At 41.5% G+C, this 25703-nt stretch overlaps 1 protein-coding gene across 1 annotated transcript in view; it reads right to left on the reverse strand.

The window, feature by feature from the left end:
• CFH (complement factor H) overlaps positions 1–25703 on the reverse strand; it is a 135762-nt gene that overhangs the window by 94328 nt on the left and 15731 nt on the right. The window contains exons 5-13 of the mRNA XM_065409917.1: positions 24284–24478; positions 22109–22279; positions 19368–19547; positions 17346–17546; positions 9290–9454; positions 5841–6017; positions 3206–3382; positions 1708–1881; positions 1081–1263 (exon numbers count right to left, since the gene is read on the reverse strand). Coding sequence (XP_065265989.1) covers positions 1081–1263; positions 1708–1881; positions 3206–3382; positions 5841–6017; positions 9290–9454; positions 17346–17546; positions 19368–19547; positions 22109–22279; positions 24284–24478 — 1623 coding nt within the window. The remainder of the gene's footprint in view (positions 1–1080; positions 1264–1707; positions 1882–3205; positions 3383–5840; positions 6018–9289; positions 9455–17345; positions 17547–19367; positions 19548–22108; positions 22280–24283; positions 24479–25703) is intronic.

Consider the following 25703-nt stretch of genomic DNA (forward strand, 5'->3'; position numbering starts at 1 on the left):
CAAATCTCTTTGCTAACCACTCTATTTTATATTCCACTCTTGGCTTTGTACTTCATTTCACGTTGCCCCTACAAATAGAATTGCTTCCCACTGATTGGGCAGCATGCAGCTTTTCCTCCCTTCATTAAACGTCCTTTTCTATACTTCCTTGTCTTTCACTTGCTATTGAAATATTTTACTTGTGTTTTAGTTCTCTCATAACTGCTTGGGGCAGGGACCTTGTTATGTGCACTTATGGTGCTCCATAAATAATAATAAACAACATTCAGCAGCATGTTAGGATGATAGTGAAATAGTCAACTGACCTGTTATCCAATGGTATTCATCAAAAGTTCTCCTTACATGTAGTTAAGGCAAGGCAAAGAAAATAGTATCTAGGAAACAAATTCAGCTTACACTGTGCTAAAATGAGGCCAACAGCTACACCCCTTTCCTTACATTTTTCATAGATCAGTATGGAAACCTAACCAATGATGATTTCAGCAGGACAAAGCTCAGATCACTAGACTTGCCAAGACAATCATAGAACCTCTAGTAGATCTGTTAACACTTTGGATTTTGTTTATCTATTATTTTTTAGGTCATACCATCCTTTTATTCCACAAAACATCTGTAATTATTTCCTATAAATGCACATTTTCATTTCAGATAAAACCAAAAAATTCTGATTGATTTCTAAATATGCTGCAACTACAAGCAAATATTATACTTGTGTGCATTTATTTTAATTTTTTTTAAACTATGTTAGTTAATATGCATACTAAGGGATGCTCTCCAGCATTAGGTAAATTATCAGTGTGGACTCTCAAAATTGAAATTTCAGTGCTTTTGATCAGCCAGGATTCCAGACTCTGCAAATTACAGTTAGCCGTTGGAAGTATTTTAGATGTCAATCAATAAAAACACTATCATTCATCTGATTCCATCTCAGGGAGGACTGTGGTACAGAAACTATGTACACTGGCCAGTATGTTACATTTAAGTAGGTATAGTTTGGATTTGAAAAATCTCTAAAAGTGTAAAATATAAAAGTATTAATCTATATTAATCCTAAGAGTGTGAAAAAAACACATAGTTTACCTGTGCAAGAAGGTAAAGATGTCCATTCCCCATCAATACATTCTATTTTTCTTGATCCAATAATTTTAAAATGGAGGTCACAGTCATATTCCACTGAGTCGCCATGTTCATATTCCTCATGAAGTTCACTGATAATATTCCCATTGGTGATGCTGGGTGGTGGCCCACAAGCTTTGGTTTCCTCTAATACAAAGAGATTATATCTAGACAGTTGTTCCAATTAAAAATAGACTACAATAAAAAATGAAAAAAAGCCAAATTCACTGCTTCAAGTGGAGAAAGATGGCACAGCTGACTATGTATTAATTAACCTTATCTCTGGAGATTTGGATTCAAATCCTACTTTAGGTCACAAGTGGAAATGAGTGCCCTGAGTTCAACCTACTACCACTTCACACAACTGGCAGTTTCACTATAATCAAAATGGACGGAAACAAATTCACAGTTTCAAATGGGAAATTAAGGCACAGTGGGTTAGTAAGTGAATTGGCATGAGGATAGATGGGGTAGTTCACCTTGGGATAGACACTAGGATCCAGAAGGAGCCCACAGAAGAGTTGATGAGTATTGAAGAGCCAGATTTACTAAGAGGTATCCTACTTAAATAAGCCTAAGGGAAATATTTACCTTTACATGTCGGAGATGCTGGGAACCATCCAAAGTAATAGCACTGAGAGGAGTCAGGTCCCACTCGTTTGTGACTTTTTGCACAGGAAAAAGTTACCACATCTCCATTGTCGTATTTAGCTTTTGGGGGGGAAACCTGGCCATGGGCCAATATCAACATTTCACATTCTATGGCTAAAGATGATGGTGAGGAAAGGAAAGGAAATATATTATAGCAAATACTTCTAGGGGAAAGTATTTAAAATACAAAAGATTTGAACAAAATGGGTTGATCAAAAACCAGTTTTAAACCATGGAAAGGCCCCCATTGATTTGGATCAGGGCTTTGGTTAGCACCAAGAACAAGAATCTTGCTGAAAAAACTGGGAATTTGTAAAAGAGTTAGAATTCCATCTAGGGCGGGGAAAGAAAAGAAGGCAAGCAGGAAAAAAACAAGCACAATAGGATATAATTGGGAGGAAAAACAAAGATGACATTTAATCAAATGAAGGGGTGACTTTCCATAACCTTTCCCCCACATTATATTAATTTAAATATAAACATTTTTGCAAGTAATTTAGAAACTGGTAGTTTCATAGACACAGATCCTTACTCAGAAAAATCACACTTGGAGTACTCCAAATAATCAGTTAATGATGCTGGCCTTTCAACCTGGATTGTTATTTGTCATGACTTAAAATACAACTATTACTTGTTCAAAGTTTTCATAAGATTTGTTTGTCTTTCATAGTACAATAATAATTCTGCAGTTTCCAGTGCTCTGATTACCTCTTATTTCCCAATGGTTCCATTACTTTTGAATTTAATCTGTACCCCGTTTGAATCAGAGCTGCTCCATCCAGAGTCTGGAACAGACAGATGCAGCTAATGCCGAGCAGACCACGAAGCTCTCAATCCCAGTGGATCTGGATCTGTGCAGAGCAGAGATACCCCAGCCCCTCCAACCCTCCTCAGACTTCCCTCAGAGCCTGACCCAGTGGGGACAGTATTTATTGTCCGTATTGCAGTAGTGTCTGGGGTGCCCAGTCCAGACCGAGAACCCCACGGCACCAGACGCTGCACAAACAGCCAGTCCCTCCCTGTAGAGCTGACATATAAGTACAATATTTATATTCCAATGGATTTATTTTATTATTATATGGTAAAAATTAGAAAGTAAGCCATTTTTCAGTAATAGTGGACTTTTTATGTCTGATTTTGTAAGCAGGTGAAACTTGGAGGCTCGCAAGACAAATCCGACTCCTGAAAGATGTGCGGTAATTTGGAAAGGTTAAGATTACGAAGAACACACTTTTCTGGGGATTGCTGACTGAATGCAATGAATGATTCTTGACTGTCCCAGCAGACATGAACACTTCCCACCCAGTCATTATCCACAATGTAACCTGCACCTAAATCAGAGCTATTTAAATTAGTAATCAATATAGCAACTATGACAGTCAAAGGAATTCGTTCTGCAGAGTAGTAATTTAATTAAAACAAAACAAAAACACCTTACCAAGACACTGGGGCTCAGGAGTCCATCCATTTATGCCACATACTGTATAACCTGTTGTGATTTTATTTACAGTTTGGTATCCATCCGCACATTCATATTCCAGTATTTCTTCAGGCAGAAACACCATTTGATTTGTGTGGAAATTAATATGCTCGTAACGAGGCTTTTCACATGTTTCTGTAGAATTAGAGAAATGTAGTTATTTTTCTTAATTAAAAACTCTGGCATTCTAAAGCATCCTCATTATATCTACCTTTGTGAATTTGGGCCTCAGTATAGTAAAAAAATGAAAATTCTACACACAGTACCACACATTATATCTCTTTAAATTTTCTTTAGGACTACATGGTGGTGAAAGGAAAGTGTTCATAGATTTAGAAGGCAAAACCAGAAGAAAACATGTAGGCAATAAATATATACCTGCATTTTGCATGCTTGCTTCTTACATCGTTCCCACTAATGTTTACCAGACATGTTTGTCTTTGAAAATCTACAGTGATAATAGTGACTCAAACCTTTCCCTTGAGAGTCAACACTAATGCTCTTATAATTCAGAATCTCTTCCTAATGTCTAGCATAAAAGTTTTCCTTCCTTGGATTCAGGCCATTGCCTTTTTCCTACCATTTGAGACTGTGAATATAATTCCCTTCTTTCAGTTGCTGCACTACATATTGTTACTGTGATTGTTACAGTTAGGTTGCAGTCATGATCCCTTGAATCATCTGTAAGGGCTAGATTCTGCTCCAGTGTAGGGAAGCCAGGGAACAGATTCTCTGGTCTTGTCCAGCTATGCTGAGCAAGGAACAGGGCTGGCTCCAGGCACCAGCCTACCAGGCATGTGCTTGTGGCGGCACCTGGAGGGGGGCGGCGCTCAGGCCCGAGAGCGGGGCCGCGACTGGGCTCGCCGCCCTCCCCTCAGCGCTCCGGCCGGCCGGGGAGAGCGGGGCCACGGCCGGGCTCTCTGCCCTCCTCGCGGCGCTCCTGCCGCCGGGGAGAGCGGAGCTGTGGCGGGCTCGCCGCCCTCCCCCAGGCGCTCCTGCCGCCGGGGAGAGCGGGCCCACGGCCGGGCTCTTCGCCTTCCTCCCGGCGCTCCGGCCGGTCGGGGACAGCGGGGCCCCGGCCGGGCTCGCCGCCCTCCCCTGCCGCGCTCCCTGCCGGGGGGAGGGCGGGAGGCTTTTTTGCCTGGGGCGGCAAAAAAGACAGAGCTGGCCCTGGCAAGGAACCTGATCAAGGGATAGAACAAACATGACTTCAAGCCAACCTTCTGCCTTCCAGGTTGCTCCTCCTCCTTCAAGCTATTTTATGCAGGTTACCTATCGCCCCAAAAGGTCATTTCAGCAGCCAGAAGAGCCAGGACATCCCAGTTATGATGCCTTTTTCCTAGTCACACCTTTATACTTGGGGGGAATTCCAACCAGCCAACTATTTTTTTGGTTGTTTTCTCCAGTCAGAGCTACGCAAAGCAGATGGAACAGAAGGAAAATTGGGCCTTATACGTATAAAAAGGCAAAGGTGGGAAGCAACACAACAGTAAATAAGGAGTTCTCACTGCATTCAATTATGTGTCCCTAATACTTAGCTCTGTTTTATCCCATTTGAGGGTCTGGTCCTTGTTTACCAACCAAACTAATCCATGCGTTGGCACTGTCATGTTCACTGCCTTTATTTTCAAATCATAACATTCATGAACACCACAAAAGTCAGATATTTCCCTACTGATTTCCAAATGAGTCACAAATTGCAGGGAATCTCCTCCCTGTAGAAACATGAGAATTATTCTTGACTGGAAATATGGGAGGCTACTTAATAAAGAGCCATGCATCCAAAGGAAGGTTTATTCATTTATTGAGAGAATTTTGTAGACTATTTTGTGTGAAACACTCCAGTGTGCAAGAGCTATTGCAGGTGCTATCGTTCGGGACACCACTTTGCAGAGCCAGAACTGCAAACAGGTTAAAGTTCATGTATTTCACAGACAGATAATCTAGATGGGATTTTCTAGGTCTTGGTAGCTATGCTGTTTATTTAATACTCTTCTCTGTGCGATGGAATGGACTTCATTTGAAGACAAATTATAAGCAAATTCTTTTATGCACAAAGGTGTTCTGTGTATGTGGATACTAATAGGGTAAAAAGAGGAATAGCCAGGAAATAAGGCAGCCTGGAATAAAAGGAAGAGATGACCCCCAGTTGGATTGGGTTAATATTGGAGTTATTATCCCACAAAAGTGGGAGATTTAATTGTCCACTTTAATCACCATATTTCCTCTCATCTGGAGAGAAGGAACTCCCGAAACCAGGAAGATAACTAAGATACCTAAAGTGACAACAATTGGAAGAAAGTTTTTAAAATTTTGTGCTCTGATGCTTTTACATAAAATGTATGTCTTTATGATTTAAATACTGATCAGTCAATGGTAAGTTATTTTATTTATGATGGTAATACTTCCCCCAAATAATAGATTAATTTTGTCCAGTCATAGTAAGACATAACCCAAGGAGCCTCAGCCTTGTAAGTTTCCCCACATGAAGCTGAAGCTTCTCCCCATACCTGAACATGGTGCTCATCCTCTAGTGAGGAAAAAAGGAGCAATGTGACAAAGTAGAGAGTTCTTCAATCATTAAATTACTCACTAATGCACTTTGGTAAAGGAGTCCATCCTCCTCGAAGGCACTGTGTCTTCCCCACCTCATTTCCTTCTGGAGTCGTGTAAGCAATCTGACACCTATATGTTGCTTCCTCATTTAAAGTAAATCTGTTCTTACTTTCAGAGAAATAACCATTCTGTATCTCAACTTTTTCACATATTTCTAAAATAGAGAGAGTATGACATTATCTCAAGATAAATACTGTTAATTAACATGCTTTTCATAGGTATAGAGTGACCACGAGAAGAGGTACACCTGAAATGAAATGGAGGAATGCTATTAAAAATTTTTTTGAACAATAAGTTCCTTCATACTTTTGGACAGTGGGAGGGGAAGGTAAGAAATCAGAGTGTATATCAGTGTTTTTTATCTCTCAGAATCATTCCTGATACTGATTTCTCAAAGCCAATCTAAAAGATGGTTGGACTGAAAATGGTCATTTTGATTCTGACACTGCCAGCTCTTATTTTGTGGGGAAAGTTCTCTCTTTTTGTTGTATGTGCTGTATGTACAAGTAATTTGGTGAAGCAGCTTCATGGTTTAATGCACCTGACAATCATAAGGGGCTCATCAGTGAGAAAGACAGTGCTAAACATCACAGAGACATTATCACTTAACCTACCTTCTTCAGAGACAGCCTCTCCCACTGCAATATTTCCACAGCTGTGATCAATAGAGCATTCATGCTAGACCCCCTCAGTTTAAAGGAGAGGGTGTTGGTAGCGGGGCATTATCCTGGAGGGGCATTCAATTTTGGAATTCACTCTCTCCCTGAATTTGCTGACTTCCAGGATACACTGCACAGCCCATCCACTTTCTTGGGCATTTGGGGAGAGTAGAGATAGGGAGGGAATGAGGCTTTGAGGCAGGATGTGTTTGTCTGAATTTTGTTATGGAGGTTGATGACTTGATTTTACACATAATATCTTAATTGATGTTCAAGCCCCCAGAGCTACCAGACAAACTGTGCAAGCCACTCCCTGGAGGAAGAGGAGGCAGAGGGGCAAGGTGGAGCCATGGCTTTATCCCACTTTGCAACATCCAGAAGTGCTGACCAGGTATAGACAGAGGAACATGCTACATTATCCTAAAAGATGGTATAATGCACACACAACTCATGCCTGGTAGAGAACTGGAGGAAAGATAGGATTTCCTGGAGCACAACTGCTCCCTGGATTACTTTGTCTCCACAAAAACGAGAAGTACCTGTGGCACCTTATAGACCAACAAATTTATTTGGGCATAAGCTTTTGTGGGCTAAAAGCCACTTCATCAGATGCATGCAGTGGAAAATACAGTAGGAAGATATATATAGCAGTACATGAAAAGCTGGGAGCTGCCTTACATCTGATGAAGTGGGTTTTAGCCCACGAAAGCTTATGCCCAAATAAATTTGTTAGTCTATAAGGGGCCACAAGTACTCCTCGTCATTTTTGCTGATACAGACTAACATGGCTAACACTCTGAAATTTGCCTCCACACTATCCCCAAACACAGACCAGACCAGTGGCTAAATGTCACAATTTATAAATATTAGGTGGAGCTAATAGTAACATCTTTTATTAAATTTGCCTGATTCTCTGTATGATAAAATCCCATTTATAATTGCTTGTAACTTTGTTAGACTTTAACCATTTGGATTGAAATTTTCCATGTCTGGTGTCTGCCTCAGCATCATTTTTTGTTTTGTTTTGAAAAGTTGAATCTGAAACGGTTTCACTGTTTCGGAGACTGATGTTTGAGTAAAATATTCTGTTTTGTCAATGTTAAGTTATTGTTAGAGCTGTTTTGTTGAGAACCTCTAGCACTTCCATGGTTTGGAGCAGGGACTCAACATTTCGCTGTGGTGTCCACTTGTTGTCAAAGATTTACCTTTTGCTGTCCTCAGAAAAATGCACCCAAATTTGGCCATGTTATAAATCTATGAAAGTCACAGTTTGTACAGGTTTGGAGCTTGATTATTCTCTAAAGATTCCATCTGTACTGAACATGCTCTAGCCTAAGGTGGCAGGGGCTGAGAAGAACTTTCCTTGCAATTGTGTCTCTTGGCTCCTAGGGGCCACACTCATGCCAGGCACTGAGACTGTGGGTATGTCTACATAAGAGTTGGAAACTTGTAAATTCTAGCATGAAGAGACATACTTTAGCTTTAGCTCCAATCAAACTAGCACAGTAAAAATAGGAGTACTGCTGTGGTGATGCAAGTGGCTAGCCATCTCAGTACATACCTATGATCTTTGACAGGATCAAATGTGGGGAGGCTAGCCCCTCCCACAGCTCAAGTGGCCACAGCTACATTTTTATTTTTAGTGCTGAGAGGTGGGAATAAGGATGGCTATGGGGTTGAGTTAAGGAAGAACAGAGTTGGGCAGAGGGGTTGGGGACTATTATTATTATTTTATTACAAAAAGATATGCTTAGCTCTATACAGAAGACAAAGAAATACCTGGTACCTGTCCCAACCCCAATCTAACTTTTAGAAATGAAACAACTAGGGTTGCCAATTTTCCACTGGCACAACACCGAAAAGCCTTGCCCCGCCCCCTACCCCACCCCTCCTCCAAGCCTCCCCCTCACTCTGCCCCCCCCATCGCTCGCTCTCCCCACCCTCACTCAATCATTTTCACCAGGCTGGCTCAGGGGGGTTGGGGTGTGGGAAGGGGTGTGGGAGGGAGTGCAGGCTCTGGGGTGGGGCCAGGGATGAGAGGTTTGGGGTGCAGGAGTGTGTTCCAGGCTGGGACCAAGGGGTTCAGAGGGCAGTCGGGCGGTCAGTACTGGGGCAGGGGTTTGGGCCCAGGAGGGGTTCAGGGGTGCAAGCTCCGGGCAGCACTTACCTTAAGCAACAGCATGTCCCCCCTCAGGCTCCTATGCGGAGGTGTGGCCAGGCAGCTCTGCGCCCTGCCCCATCTGTAGGCACTGCCCCCGCAGCTCCCATTGGCCATGGTTCCTGGCCAGTGGGAGCTGTGGGAGCAGCGCTTGGGGCTGGGACAGCGTGCAGAGCCCTCTGAATGTCCCTACAGGTAGGAGCCTGAGGGGGGACATGCCGTCTGCTTCCTGGAAGTGGCACTGAGGCTAGCGGGGAGCCTGCCAGTCCCGCTGCACAGCACTGCCAACTGGACAGTCAACAGCCCAGTCAGTGGTGCTGACCGAAGCCACCAGGATCCCCTTTTGACCAGGTGTTCTGGTCAAAAACCGGACACCTGGTCACCGTACATAGAAGAAGCAGGGGTGATAAACAGCAGTCAGGGGCTGGGTGAAGAACTTTGAAGGTCAATGCAATATGATCGCACAGTTACTCAGGTCAGAAATGTGCATTGTCATGACAAGTCACCTGCTAGGACTGGCATTTTTGTTTTCATTTCAGGCAGATGATGATAGTAATACGTCTACAAGTTTTTTAACGAGCTGATCAATAGAACATGAATGTTGCTTACTGTTAGAAGTACAACTTGGAGTAGGTGACCAGCCATTCTTTGTGCATGTAACTTTGGTTCGCAGATTATCAGAACATTCATATGAAATTTCATCACCTTCTTTGTAGGTGTTCCAATAGCCAGACAGAAATCTACCATTTTCCAAACGACCAGTAGAACACTTTTCTAAAGGAAAAAAAAAGATTACATTCGGTTAGCAAATGGAAGTCAGACATTTAACAAAGAAAAAGCAAAACAAAACAAACCACCCTCTTCAAAACTAGCTATTTATTTGGAAAAAAAATATTTCAAATAAGACCTTCTTGCTGCATAGTACTGTAGTACTTTATACTGAAAAGACCTTTATTTTCAAATATGAATCAAAGAGCTTGATTTTTCCACCAGCCTGAAATTTGTTATATCAACTGTGCACAGTTGTAAATAATTACACAAGATGCAAGACAGTGAAGAATTGGGTCACACGGGCCAGATTCTCAATTGGTGCAAAACAGCAACCTCAATGGAACGACACTGATTTTACACCAGCCAAAAAATCTTGCCCAATATGTTTCTTAAGTAGTGGTGTCTACACAGATTCATTTACAGCATTAGCCTCCAGAAGACGTTATCAATCATATTATTCCCTCAAGGTATTTTATTTATAGGTATCACTATGATGCTCATTGAATCGGATTATTAAAACAAAAAGCATCTTTACAGAATCCAAATGATACAGGTACTGAAACACCAACATGTAGGGACATAGATACCATTGCTGTTGATTGGGTTTATGTTCAGGCTCAGGCACTAGCTGAAAAGTTCCATTAATCCAAAATAAAAACCAAAGTCAGGTGTAATGGGATTGTTTAAATCATGCCATTATAATGGAAATCACATCATCAGCCCAGGATAAACAAGGTGACAGGAGAGGGCCAACAGCCAAAGGAAGCATCTCTTACTTTCCTTCTCCCCATGCTCAGTCACTGGACTAGTGTGATGAAGTGTAAAGGTCCCTGACAGCCTAGGAGCAAAGAACAAGGTTTGGTACCAAAATTCTGATTCCCTGAATATTTTTTAACCTTTTTTCCCCACCCACTTCCATGAGCTGTGAATGCCAGGAAAGTGTGACTGGCAATTACAGTGTGATTGAAGTTGTGGAGTACTTGTGACTTTGCATTTTCTGTCAGGACACTGCCTATACTCAGAAAGCTTCCCACTGTGTGTACCCACTGTCCTTCTGCTTCAGATCCCTCATTAAAAATAGCTTGCCACAAGAGTCTGAATCTTTTGACCTTGTACTAGAGTTGTCATCCTGTTTAATATATTGGTCAGAATTCAACTGTAAGGTGTTTGGAAAAGTAACTGTTCTTTTTTGTGCTTTGTGGAAGTCCTATGCACATTCACAGCACTATTTGATTTACAACTCCACACTTAAGGTTGTGATGAAAATATTTCCATTACAAACATTGTTTTGATCAACTCCTCTCTTAACTTTTCATGGGAAGTAGCTTTTTCAAGGAGCAATTTTATAACTAATATAAGGTGGGTTCCCTGTCCTACCCCCACTCTCCAAGTGTAGAATAAAAATGTTCAAACAGCTAGACCTAAAAAATGAGCCCTTTATGAAAAGTAAAAATATATAAAGAAATAAAACAGACCAAAACTACACAAAACCCATTCATAATATTCCTGCCACTTCTAACTTGAAAATAGAATAAGCTACAAACTGAAAAATTCATACATAGGCAGATATTTATACATCCTCATGCCTACTCATTAGAATTTCAGTTTTCCAACAAAAATGTTAATTGATTGTGTTCACACCAACCAAACCACCCTGTAAAAGTATGATCACAGGGGGGCATATAATTGTACTTTCTAGTTTCTTAGCACTTATAGTTTTAACTACTACTGAACTGCATTGTAAACTACTAGGAATGTGGGGAGAAGGAGGTGAGTCATATGGGTGCATTGAACTAGTGGGGTCTGGAGCAGGTCAGGGAGAGGCTTTGGTCATAGGATGTCTATTCAGTGCAGCTCCCAGCTCCAGCATAAAAACACATTTGGTGGCTAGTGAGCCTGCTAAGTTGGAGGGAAGCAGACCTCTCCTCCGGCAAACTTTAGCATCTTCACAGGAGGTGGAAGGGGAAGAGTAGATTGGCATGGAAGTAGCCAAGCAGAAGGGCTGGCCCATGCTTGGAGTCAGGTTTAGAATTAGGCCATATGGTGGGTTTTGTAGCTGAGCTGAAGAAGAGCAAGAATACGTATCAGGCTGTGACAACTGGTAGGGGCAACAGAATCGGAGACTTTCTGTGTATATCTACACAATGAGTGGAAGCCCACAGCAGCAAGTCTCCAAGCCTCAGTTGACAGACTCAGGCTCATGGTGCTCACGCTACCATGCTAAAAACAGCTGTGTAGATAGTGTGACTTGAGCTGGAACTTGGGCTCTGATGCCTTGACGGGGATGGGGGGGTGGGCTTCAGAGCCCAAGCTCCAGACTCAGCTGTAATCTCTATACAGATATTTTTACTGTAGCAGCGCAACCTCTGCAAGCCCAAATCTCTTGCTACAAACTTGGAGGTTCTCTGCCATGGACTGTGTAGACCAGGGATCGGCCGATCGGGGCTCCCACTGGCCGTGGTTTGCCGCTCCAGGCCAATGGGGGCTGCGGGAAGCGGTGCCCAGCACATCCCTCGGCCCATGCCGCCTCCTGCAGCTCCCATTGGCCTGGAGCGGCGAACCGCAGCCAGTGGGAGCCCCGATCGGTCGAACCTGCAGACGCGGCAGGTAAACAAACTGGCCCGGCCCGCCAGGGTGCTTACCCTGATGAGCCATGTGCCAAAGGTTGCCGATCCCTGGTGTAGACGGACCTTTTGAGGGGCCATGAAAACAGCTGGTTAGACAAGAAGACATTTACAGGTGCTCCATGAAAAATTCTGCATAATAGATGGATAAGACCCATAGATTACAGTTTTCTTCAACTGGCATTCAAAATTTTTCACTTAAAGTAGAAAGAATCTGGCTTTGTAAAATGTTTTGTGCACGAATCTGAGAAAGCCTGGCATTAGCTAAAGACTTCGTGGACTCTTAGGATTCTCTGCCTCTCCAGCTCTGCTCCCCAACCTCTCATTACCCCAATTAGTTACCCCTCCAGCCAGAACTGGGAAGACATTTTAAGGCATATTATGACACTTATTAAGCTTCTTGATGAATGTGGTTTAGCATTTAGAGGAAGGGAGGAAGTTATTGGCTTTCCTCAGAACCGAAATTATCTAGATATTCTTGAAGCCATCATCAAATTTGACCAGTTTGTAAGAGAGCATATTAAACACTATGGAAACAAAGGGAAAGGTCACCCATCCTACTTGTCAAAAACAAACTGTGATGATTTCATTGAGCTCATAAGGTTTTGGAATTCATTGTAACCAGGGCCGGCTTTAAGCCGATTCGGCCGATTCCCCAGAATGGGGCCCCGCGCCTAAGAGGGATCCGCAACATCCGGGGCTGCCAGCGGAGCGGAAAAAAAAAAAAGCTGCGTCCTGCTTCTCCCCCCTCCCTCCAGCGCTTGTGCCGCCATACAGCTGATCAGCGCAAGCCTGCGAGGGAGGCGGGAGGAGGAGGAATGAGGCGTGCTTGGGGAAGAGGCGGGGCCAGGGCGGGGATTTGGGGAGGGATCCAATGGGGCAGTGAGGGGCAGGGTTGGGGGCGGGGCCAGGGTGGGGATTTGGGGAGTGATCCAATGGGGCAGGGAGGGGGCAGAGTCTGGGCGGGGCTGGGACGGAGTTGGGGCGGTGGGGCGCGAGACAATTCGCGTCCCGGCGTGGGGCCCTGCACCTGCTAAAGCTGGCCCTGATTGTAACTGAAGCCAAACAGGGAAAATACTACTCTTTGATAGTAGATTCAACTCCTGATATCGCCCATGAAGTCAGTTATCTGTCATTTTATGCTACTGCTTACATGGTGCCATCAGAGAGGACTTAATTGGGTTTATACCAACTGAAAGCCAGATGGGCAAGTCATTCTTCCAGACCATGAACAGTTTATTGGATGCAAATGACAATGCTATTGAAAACTGCAGAGATCAGTCATACAATAACAAAAGTAACATGTCTGAAAAGTATGAAGATCTTCAAGCTTATATCAAAAAAGAGTAAACCCACTAGCTGTGTATGTGCCATGCACAGCTCTTCTCTGAACTTAGCTGGGACTTGCAGTATTGATTGTTGCATGGAAGACATAAATGTTTCAGTTTTGTTCAGAAACTGTATCTTTTTTGTGGTGTTGCACAGGCATGGAAGCTTCTACAAAACAATCTTATCAAAAGGAAACAAGAACCTCTCCTTGTCCTAAAAACCCTGTGTGACAGGGTCAGGCCAAATGGATACAGGAGAGTGATCCTGTTGGTAGCCAGGAAGTGGGCGGGCAGAGCCCACTGCTAAAGGACCTCCCCGCAGCCTAAGGGGAGGATCCACAGGTCCGTGATACCAAATAACTGCGGGGAACAACTAATGAGATAACAGGAATGGGAGTGAGATCACAGGGCTAAACAAGAGTGATAGAAGGTAGAAATATTAGCCCCAGATTATGCAAGTCCCTTTTCCCTGAGAAAGATAATGGGCTCTTCCAGAACAACCAGAAAGTTGCTGGAACCAATTAAGGCAGGAAGGCTAATTAGGATACCTGGAGCCAATTAAGAAGCTACTAGAATCAATTAGGACAGGCAGGCTAATTAGGGCACCTGGTTTTAAAAAGGACTCCACTTCAGTTAGTGAGGTGCATGCGAGGAGCTGGGAGCAAGAGGCGTGCAAGGAGCTGAGAGTGAGAAGGTGTACTGCTGGAGGCCTGAGGAATACAAGAATACAGGAGGAAGGTCCTGTGGTGAGGATAAAGAAGGTGTTGGGAGGAGGCCACGGGGAAGTAGCCCAGGGAATTGTAGCTGTCACACAGCTGTTACAGGAGACACTGTAGACAGCTGCAATCCACAGGGCCCTGGGCTGGAACCCATAGTAGAGGGCTGGGCCAGATTCCCCCCATCCCCCAACTCCCTATTTGATACTGTGGGTCCCACCAGAGCGGAAGGTCTCTGGCCTGTCCCTCGACCCACTAGGTGGGTCAGCAGAGACTGCGGGGATTGTTCTCCTCCTTTTCCCCATGCTGGCCAGTGATGAGGTTAGCTGAGTGAATGGCAGTTTTGAGCCACTGGCAAAAGTGGCCAAACTGAGGGCTGCCGTGAATCTCTGAGGCGAGCAAATCCGCCAATAAGCGAAGGACCCACCCAGGCAGAGGAGGAACTTTGTCACACCTGTCAGATATGAGATGGTCCTGTCATGCTGAATGTTGTAAAACAATTGTAGTGAAATATGAGGGCATTCAAAGTTGTTTGAAAGAAATGATGGACAATGCTGAGGAAAGTGTTGAAACTCAGAGGAAAGCACAATTGTACAAGAAAGCGTGCAGCCTGGAAACTGCTTGTATTAGTATCTTATGGAACGTTATACAAGAAAGGTTTGACAAAACTAGTGTACAGCTTCAAAAGCCAGGTCTGAATCTTGTCGTTGCTGTTAATTTTCTGACTTCTTTTCAAGCATTTGTCACAAGCTTACACTGTCATTTTGATGATTTTGAGGAGCAAGCAAAACAATTGGGAGGTTATGCTGATGAGTCCAACAATGAAGTACACAAACATACTGTAAAGCAAAAATTTCCTGATGGCAGAAGTGACACTGCTTTGAGGGAAAGGGAAATTTGAGGTTGACTGCTTTTATGTTATCCTCCATAAGCTAAGTTCAGAACTAAAAAGAAGTTGTTAATGGTACACTAATTATCCACAAGGTTCAGTTTGCTTACATTTCTTGATCAAATAAGCTAAGTGAAGGGGAAATGAAAACATGCACTCACACATTGCTCAATGCTTACTTGAATGATCTAGAACCTCAGCTTTTCGCCAAAATGTATCAATTTTCAGAATTTATGGACAGAACCAGGACTGTGAGGGAGGGTGGGTGACATGCGGGATAAAAGTGTTACTGGAATCACCACATTTTTGCATGATAAATATCTGAGCAATGTTTTCCTGAATATTTATATTGCGTGGAGACTGCATTTGACTGTACCCATTGTCAATTGTGAAGCAGAGTGATCATTGTCTCAGCTTGTCTTAAAAAAAGTTGTCTTCTGTCAAGTATGGCAGAAACAAAGTTTAATGCTCTGGCTATTATGTCAATTGAATGGGATTTATTTCAAACACTGTCATTTCAAGATACAATAACTGAATTTGCAGCACTTAAAATTTGCAAGATGCCAGTTTAAATATGAAGCATTTCATTTGACTCTTAATGTTCTATATTTTTATGTTTATCCAGGCAGTTTATTCTGTTCATTGTCTTTGATTTTCTTTTCATGATTATTCAGTAATATACATGATTTGTTGATTGTCATAAGCAGGGTACTTTTTTGCTTTTATTAATACTGTGTTGATGAAAAGGGGGCCTCCACTCATTAATCTGGCCAATAGGAGAGTTGGGTTTTATTCTTGGCTCTGACACTAACTTGTGTGAATGTTGGCAAGTCATTACACCTTTCTTTGTCTTTCTCTTCCATTTTTTTCCTGTTTTGTTTATTTAGATTGCAAGCTCTTTGAGGGAGACACTGTTTCTTACTGCGTCAGTACAAAGTGATGGGGATTCAATCTTGATTATGCCTCTTCTCACTACTGGAATACAACCAAATATTATGATGATGATGATGATTATTAATTTCGAGGAAAAGTATCTGTGTATATGAAGTACTACATGCAATTGTTCATAATGATATTAACAGTTGATGTTTTTATTTGAAGAACATAATTTTATGATTTTGTGTAAGACTGAGAATTAGGCTATGTTTATACCCTAGCTATGTATCTAATATTAGGGGTATAGAGATATATCTAGTTAGGGGTATAGAGATTATTATTTGTATGATATTGATGTATCATACAATTGTCAAAAGAGTCTACATGACTTGTTAAAGTTTCTTTCATTTGTAGTTTTGTATGATTTTGAAAACAACCAGAATTTGGCTAGTCTTTGTACAAATAAGAGGGAAAGTTTTATAGACAGTTATTAGATTAAGTTATTTGATGGATGGCCTGAGACTCCAAAGTGGAATGATATAGAGGAGTCTTCAGTTGGCTACTTAGGTCAGCTTTAAATCTGCTTTGTATGGCTAGAGTGTTGCAAAGCAGACTTAGCATGTGTCAGGATCACCAGCTGTAGGCCTCCATATTCAGAGCATCTGGCAGTGGCACTCCACCCTCTTTGCCACCAAAGAGCAACCTTGAAAAAAGGATAACATATGCAGCCTAAAATAGTAATCTCCAGGGCAAGCTGTAAAAGTCTTCTAAGAAACAATATATTCCCACAGAGCAGGAGAGAGTGTGCGTGTACGCACGTGCACAAATGGGCAATGGCAAAAAAGAGAAAAGAATTCCTATAGTTCTGTCACTCTCACAGGCAGCTTTCTTACAACTGAACATCCCAAAGACAAAAGAACCACCTACGCCTCTCCTCATGAAGAAAATTTCACAACACAAAATACCCCTCCTCATAGGTCTCTCTCCACACAGGTTATTGATCTTTCCCTCCCTTTCTAAATCCACAAGATCCCAGTACCTTCCACTAGCACTCTCACTCTCAGAGGGATACCAATTCATATCCTATTCCCTTGTGAGAGAAACAGAAATGCTGGTTGAGGGATCAGCAATAAGGAGAAAGCAAAAAGGAGGGGAAAAAAACAACAAAATACAAACAACCCCTCTGCAAATACTACAACCGGTTTATTGAAGGCCTGTTCCAAGTATGTGCTCCTTTTAACGCTGATGCTGCAGCCTGATGTGAGGAAGTATCCTTTTAAAGAGACACTCATGTCCTTGGATGACAGTCTTTGCTGGGGGAGCCAAGGGGCCAGAATGGAGCAGCGTTGTAGTAACACCCACCCTCCCTCACAGTCCTGGTTCTGTCCATTGCTGTATATAATTATTAGTTATACTACAATAGAATTTTGAACAAAATAATACAAACACAATTTTACTTACTAAGGCATTTTGGTGCAGGAGACCAGCCCGTTTTAGTACATGTGATCAGAGGCCACGGCGTCTTGCTTTCAGATACGTAACCATCAAGACATCTGTAGTAAATTGACACACCTAACTGTGCTGGAAAGGCTCGTTCTTTGTGATTTTCATAATAGTCAGTTAATGCTCCATTTTCTATATGTGGGTATTCACAGGGTCTCACTTTAAAAAAAGTTTAAAATGTACAATATTACAAGGTACATGCAAGAAAAAATGCCCACTTCTGTGGACACTCATTCGAAGAGGTGGAAGGAGAGAAGAGCTCTGCAAGGTTACAATCACAGTTTACCCGAATTGTTCCATTGGAGCACGAGATAGAGCTTTCACCTGGTAGGCAGGGTTTCCAGCCCCCAGAACCCACATGTTGTGTGGGATCTCCTCATGATACAGGGCCATCCACCAGTGGGCAAGATAGTGTCATGGAGGTGACGGAATTTCCTCCACACAAGACAGGACATGATCCACATACTAAAGGTTCCCTTTGTGTGCAGATCCATGGGGAATTAACTCCATGTTTTCCAAGACATCTGGAGTCACATTATCAGAGAATTAATTTATAATACCATTGCTGGGCTCCAAATCCACTTACACCTCTTCCTGTTTTAGACAGCTTTCATTTGTTTGTAATTATCAAAGCCAAATTCTGAAGTCCTTGATAAGTTTTTACTCAGTCCCTACTCAACAAAACTCTCATTGCAGCCACTGGGATTTTACCTGAAGAAAGATTGAGTAAACATTTGAGAAAGAACTTCTTGATTTTGCACAGGGAAAAGAACTGCCTGGGAGAATCTGTTGTATGCATTGTTGGTGTAGCCATGTCAGTCCCAGGATATTAGAGAGACAAAGTGGGTGAGGTAATATCTTTTATTGGACCAGTTTCTGTTTGTGAGAGAGACAAGCTTTCGAGCTTACACAGAGCTCTTCTTCAGGAAGAGACTGACAGTTCAGAATAAATGAGGAAACAAAAATGGATGGTACAAAACTAGGGCTGTGGTATATGTAAGTGACTCAGAATCCAATTATGGCAATAGGTTTTTTTTCTTTTATACCATTCATACAGTAATGGTATCATTTGGATAGATAAAACACATAGCTACAAATCTTCCCTGTAGAAGGGTGGAGTCTAGCACATTTTGTCAAATAAATCATGGTGTATACGTTAGTTGTATAGTTATTTACAGCTCCATTAACTTATACCATATCATCTTATTTTCACAGGTGCTTTAATCAAGTCCAGCAAAGTAAATAAGGAAAGTAAATAAGTGTTATTTACTCCTTCTCATAACACAAGAATTGGGGTCACCAAATGAAATTAAAAGGCAGCAGGCTTAAAATGAACAAAAGGAAGTATTTCTTCACACACCGCACAGTCAACCTGTGGAACTCTTTGCCAGAGGATGTAGTGAAGGCCAAGGTTGTAACAGGGTTCAAAAAGGAACTAGATAAGTTCATGGAGGATAGGTCCATCAATGGCTATTAGCCAGGATGGGCAGGGATGGTGTCCCTAGCCTCTGTTTGCCAGAAGCTGGGAATAGGCAACAGGGCATGGATCACTTGATGATTACCTGCTCTGTTCATGCCCTCTGGGCAGGGCCGCCCGGGGGGGGGGGGCAAGTGGGGCAATTTGCCCCGGGCCCCGCAGGGGCCCCCTGAGAATATAGTATTCTATAGTATTGCAACTTTTTTTTTATGGAAGGGGCCCCTGAAATTGCTTTGCCCCACGCCCCCTGAATCCTCTGGGCGGCCCTGCCTTTGGGGCACCTGGCATTGGCCACTGTCGGAAGACAGGATACTGTGTTAGATGGACCTTTGGTCTGACCCAGTATGGCCATTCTTATGTTCTTAAACTCTGTAAAAGGAAAAACCCTGAAAGTATACCTGTTTCATTTCTGTTTACATTCTCAACTGCAGAAATTATATAATCATTGTATAATTGTTCAGGCTTTGATATTTTAAAAACATGTTAAAATAAAAGTAACTTACAGATACATCTTGGAACAGGTAACCAGCCATTCTTTGTGCATTCTGCTCTCCTGTCCCTATTGTCCGTTTCAAAGTGAAATCCTTGATTACAGTCTACTCTGATTACTTCCAATTCTCTGAACACTTTCTTTTTGGGGTGGTAGGCTCCATTAGTCACTGTTGGAGGATCACATCTAATTTCTAAACAAAAACAGATGAACAAGTTTAGCAACTGTAAAATGGACTTTAGGCTGTAAGTCCCCCCTTCAATTAAAATTATTTGTATCTCTCTTTTTTTTACTAGCTTTACTAGCACTGTCATATTTGAACATTATCTACATAAAATTGGCATGGTGAGATTCCTATGAACTTGATGAAGTCTACAGCTCTTTACCCACCGTTAGAGATCAGAGTATTTTCTTGGGGTAGTTTATTTTATTTTGGGGGTGAGAAGGGGTCAGTTGTTGTTATAAGTGTCATTCTGAATATTGTGGAAAAACTTTACCAAAAAATGAAGCCTTGCAGTGAGACCTAAAGGTGATCACACTGGATTTGTCTAATCCCTTCTGGCAGTTCATTCCACACTGCACCCCTGTTGTGTTTGGTTGGATGGAATAAGTGGGCCCAGAGAGTCCAAGGTGTTAACATGACACCGTAATGGTACAACACAAACATGGTTCAGTGGTTTGAGTACAGTGCCCTGGGCCTGCTTAGTCCCATGGCAAACACACCATTAAAATCATGTTAACCTTTTAAAGACATAGGAAAAGAAGGAAAAAGTTAAAGCATTTGAAACATAAAGTTGCAAGTAAGGCTTTATTTTAACAATACCCCTTATTCCCTTTCCCCTTAGCTATAGGGAGATTTTAGAAGGAAACCCCTCTCTTTGACCGTCTTTTAGACAGTATTAACGATGATAATAACTGGTCTTTATGGGGAAAAGAGAAATTAGTTGAGATGGGCTTGAGCTTACTGCTGTTGTTGTTAAAGTCTGATCCTGCTTCCTTTAAGATGAAACAAGACAAACACACGCCAAAAAGGAGAGAAAGGAATAGCAAAAATAGACAATGCAGCTTCTGGTCTCTAGTGCTGACTTCTACTTGCAGCTTCACTGCTGGAGAAACACAAGCACAGCAAACCCCCTTATCGGGCACTTAGAGACCTGGCAAACTTGAACCAGCATCGGGCTATTTAGGACATTGCTTTCAGCTGCCTTTCTGACACAAGCTCACAGTAGTGTTGCAAAATAAACAGTCCCGTACAGGTAGGCCAGACTTTTACTAAACGGAAGGCAAAAAGAGAGATAGAAAAGAGAATAAGGCAGGGGTGGAAGCGGACAAAAGGGAGGAAAGGACAACAGGAACCAAAGTTGCACATCCCACGTGGTATTCAGGATTTAGCTGGAGATGGTGAAGGTGGTGATGTCTTCTGTGTCCATCTCTCTTTCCCAGTCTCATCAGGACATCTTTCAGGATCAAGATGAAGGCCCAACGGTGTCTTAGTATCCCAGGAGATGGTGAGGGTTGCAACCCTAATGGTGAAATATCACTCCTTACAGTCCACCCATCTCCCATCCAGCCTGCTAACTCTTTCTGAAGATATATTTTTAAGGCCCCTGTCAAAGGGTGTTTGTTCAGCTACCTGATGTGCCGCATTGTCTGGCCCATTTGCGTGTTCTCTTATTCACAACATGCACACAGTGTCTCTTTTCCCCATGTGTACTTTTAATCTTTAGATTCCAAGCACTGCAGAACATAGCACAGACATGTGTCAGAAAGCTCCTTCCAATTATATAGCTTCCCCTTACCATTGCCCCCGTGTCAACAATCCCCACCAAGCCTAGAATCTTCTCATTGATTAATTATTAACAAATCCAGAGATCCTCACATCATCCTCTTAAATGATCCCATTGGCTAAACCAAACAAGGTGTTGACAAGCTGCAATGGAAAATGTGTCCAGCTTTCATTGGCTGGTAGGACGTTAGAGTCTATAACTGTTGCTACTGAAATCAGGAGATATTGACCCCTGTAAGGTGACAGTATATTCATTTTTGAACCCAAGAGCAATCAGGAATCTCATGTGGTTTCAGTGGCTCCTTTTGCATTTTTCTTTCTGTACGGAGTGTTTCTGTAGCACTGTGTTGTTGGGGAGGGGACCCTTTAGACTGGAGCTGGTCAGGTCAGATGTACGTGTCCCCTCTGTTTGCAGCAGGCTACATTGGTTGGCAGGCAGGCACTTCATTGTTTTACAATGGAGTAAGAATGCTCAACAGATTGAGGGCAAGATACCATGCTCTAAAAATAAACTAAGCAGAATAAACTCCTTCAGTTCTCACTGTAAGGCATTTTTTCAAGACCTCAAATAATTTTTTGTGTCACCTTTCTACTTCCTTTCCATTTTTTCAACATCCTTTCTAAAATGTGGACACCAGAACTGGATGCAGTAATCCCAGTAGTGGTCTCACCAATGCCTTTTGCAGAGGTAAAAAACACCTCCCTACTTCTATTCACTACTCCTCTGTTTATACATTACACAAGGATTGCATTGACCCTTTTTACAATAGCATCACAGTTCAGTTGTTTTTCCACTATGACCCCTACATTCTTTACAGAGTCACTGCTTTCCAGGATACAGCATATATAATAATTATGTACTTGTATTACTGTAGTACCTTGGAGCATTAGTTGTGGACCAGGACCATAGCTGGCTAGCTAGATAAAAGTAACAGAACACACACAGTATAAAATGGACAAAAGCAGACCTTTACAAAATGGTTTTGGACGCCATCCATATTCTGTACAATCTGCATCAGATCTTTCACCGAATGTATATCCAGGATTACAAGTAAACTGCAATCGTTCATTCTCCCTGTAAACTCTGTTTGGAGTCATTAAATTTCCATTATTAATTCTTGGTGATTCGCAGGTTACCTCTAAGGACAAAAGAAACAAAAAACAAAACAAAACAAAAACAGTTGTGATGCCTGACTAAGAAAACACCCCCTAGAAAATAAATACAAAATTTCATTTTGACATGGCTGTTTTAAAATTATGTTAATCAGGAAATAGTAAATCTGTGTTTCATCATAGAATTTAAGTCTGTGTATAAAATATAAAAGCCCATCTAGACCCTGGGATAGATTTCATGAATCTTTCTTTGGATTTTGAAGACATATTTGCAATTTGGGGTAAATATACAGAAGACAAAGTCAGCTCAGTGGCATAGAAGTAGCAGCACTCTAGCAGCAGCTTTAAACAACTAACATATGTAATACCAGTCTTCCACATTTGAATTATAAGTAGGGGGATGCCAGAGCTGCAAAAGTTAGCCCAACAGTGTGAATAAGCGATTAATGTGCTTGTCACCTGTCATACATTTCCTAAATAAACACTTCATAATCAGTTAATATATAAACAATTTCCTGACTCTGAAAACTCACTGGGTTCAATATTAAATGGAAATATTATGTTAAGAAATCTTTTCAGAAGCAAGTATGCCTGGTGCAAGTACATTGGTAAATCAATCCCATACTATGATCTCTGTTTACAAAACAAATTAAGTATCAAATAAGTGATATATCTGGCCATGCCAATTTCAATAAAGCACGATCCACCATGATTGTTTCAGTTTTAAATACTTTAAGAATACCAATAAAGTGGAAGCATACTTGGTTTTGATATTAAATATCAAATGTCATATAGACTCAAACTCTATTTGCAGGTTAGTCTGTTAATTTTAAAGACTAGGTAACAATAACATGTGCATGTGACAAGTTAGCAGTTAAAAAAATATGACATATGGAGTTATCCTGTATGTGTCACACTCAACACAGGGGAAAGATTAATGCACTTCATTAGTAAAACCATATAATTAACAAAAAACACTCTGGCTGATTAATTTTACTTCAGAACCTGGCTGTTTGCTCCTAGTTCAGTTGCAGGTTGAATGGGTAAAAATTAAAAGCAACTGATATAGCCTACAATCAGGTGTGCTCACAGAGATCAGCTCTTCTCAATGCATGGGAAGGACCTAGAAATAAAATATGACAGGAGTGCTCTGTATTAAGCAGTATTATTTCAGGAGAAGTGAAAAACTAGTATTTTAGATACTGAAGAATGCCACTCCCTCCTGTCTGTGGTGGGACATTGAGCCACCCAATTAAAAAATGAGGGAATGGAACATCCCCTGATATCTCAGCATCCAAGGAGGTGGAAAGATGTAAAGTGGCGCTTTCCAAGTCCATGCTACAAGGAAAAGAAATAGGCACATCCCTGATACATTTCATGTAGAATATGATGATGTTATTTCTAAGTTCCTAAAATGTGCTATATGCCTTACAAAACAAACAAAGCCACAGTTTCTGCCCTGAAGAACATGCAATCTCAATGCAACACAACAGTGTAACAAGTCAGGTGGACTTGAGTGGAAATTAGGCTACAATTCTGTTTGATATACAGGAAGGAATATAATTAATCTCATTCCTTTCTACCAGTTTTGGCTCCATAAAGCCAACAATCTAGTTGATCTACTGTCAACAGGATAGATAGTATTAGAATATGCAAAGAATTAATGAATATTTTCAGCTGTAAAGACTTTTTTGTTCCATTTATTCACTCATGTATAATGTCTTATGTATCATCAGTGTTAGCTTTTCAGTGAAGATTGGGGAATGTCTAGAAGACTCTATTATGACTAAATTTTCTATTTCCCTAGATTATTTTACTTCCTTTACACATATCATGCAATGGAAATGAATACATCAGTTAAGTACTGTAATTATTGTCACTGGAAATATTTTGCTCGTTCCATAACTCTCCTATAGAATAATCAATTTCTAGGAATCTGTAATTGCCATGATAAGAGCTTCAACGGTACCTTCGAAATCACTTTGGCTAAAGAGAAATTTCACTAAACTAAAAGATAATTTTCTTCTCACCTATGCATGTAGGTACAGCAGCATTCCAATGTCCATCAGCTGAGCAATGTATTTCTTTAGATCCAGAAAGTTTATAGTCTTTATTACATTCAAACTGTACAACTTGGCCAAAGGAAAATTCTTGGTCTGCCTCATATACACCAGTTACAAGGATGTTTCCATTTTCTGGTGCATTTACTGGTAAACACTTGCTCACTGTAAAAATAAAGCTATAATTTAAGGCCTACTCTGTAACTATATTGTAAAACAAAATGGTCAGCATTAAAAATAAGCTAAACACTGTTGCAAAAAAAGAATTAATTCTGGGATGTATTAGCAGGAGTGTTGTAAGCAAAGACACAAGAAGTAATACTTCCTCTCTACTCCACGCTAATTAGGCCTCAACTGGAGTATTGTGTCCAGTTCTGGGTGATGTGGACAAACTGGAGAAAGTCCAGAGAAGAGCAACAAAAATTATTAGAGGTCTAGAAAACATGACCTAGGAGGGAAGATTGAAAAAAAAAAATGGGTTGGTTTAGTCTGGAGAAGAGAAGACTGAGAGGGGACATGCTAACAGTTTTCAAGTATGTAAAAGGTTGTTACAAGGAGGAGGGAGGTAAATCATTCTCTTTAATCTCTGAGGATAGGACAAGAAGCAATAGACTTAAATTACAGCAAGGGCAATTTAGGTTGAACATTGGAAAAATCTTCCTAACTGTCAGGGTAGTTAAGCATTGGAATAAATTGCCTAGGGAGGTTGTGGAATCTCCATCATTGGAGATTTTTAAGAGCAGGCTGAACAAGCACCTTAAGGGATGGTCTAGATAACACTTAGTCCTGCCATGAGTGCATGGGACTGGACTCAATGACCTCTTGAGGTCCCTCCCAGTCCTACGATTTTATGATAAACATTAAAATACAGAACAATTGAAAAAGTACTATAAGTAAACTACATAGTAAATGCAAAATTCGGCTTTATCACATACTCAGATACCACAGTGACTAATATGGTATAAAGTCAGACTGAGAGACACCAGAGAAAGTTGGTACATGGAGTCTCCTCACTCGGCTGTGCATTCGTCCTGGTTGCAGACAGAGTGTTCACCTAGAATTGCCTTGAGTGATAGATGGGGGCCCAACTAATATGTCCAGTGGCACTCACAGCCCAAGCCCTGCTAAAAGTCAACGTTAGTTGCTCTTGCTTATGCCAAGACTACATCTGCTCACAGACTAGTCAGTTGGAAAACTGTAGAGAACTGCAGACTGACCAAAACATATCCATCAGTTCACAGTTATTAGCTCAAAATCCTTGATAAAGATATTGGACTACATTCATCACTGGTATAAGTGAGCACAATTTATCTCAGCAGAAAGTTTGGCCCATGCCATATCTCTAATTTCCCATAACTGCACTAACCGAAGAAAAAGAATAAATATATGT

This window comes from Emys orbicularis, chromosome 8 (assembly GCF_028017835.1).
Source record: "Emys orbicularis isolate rEmyOrb1 chromosome 8, rEmyOrb1.hap1, whole genome shotgun sequence".
Taxonomy (NCBI): Eukaryota; Metazoa; Chordata; order Testudines; family Emydidae; genus Emys; species Emys orbicularis.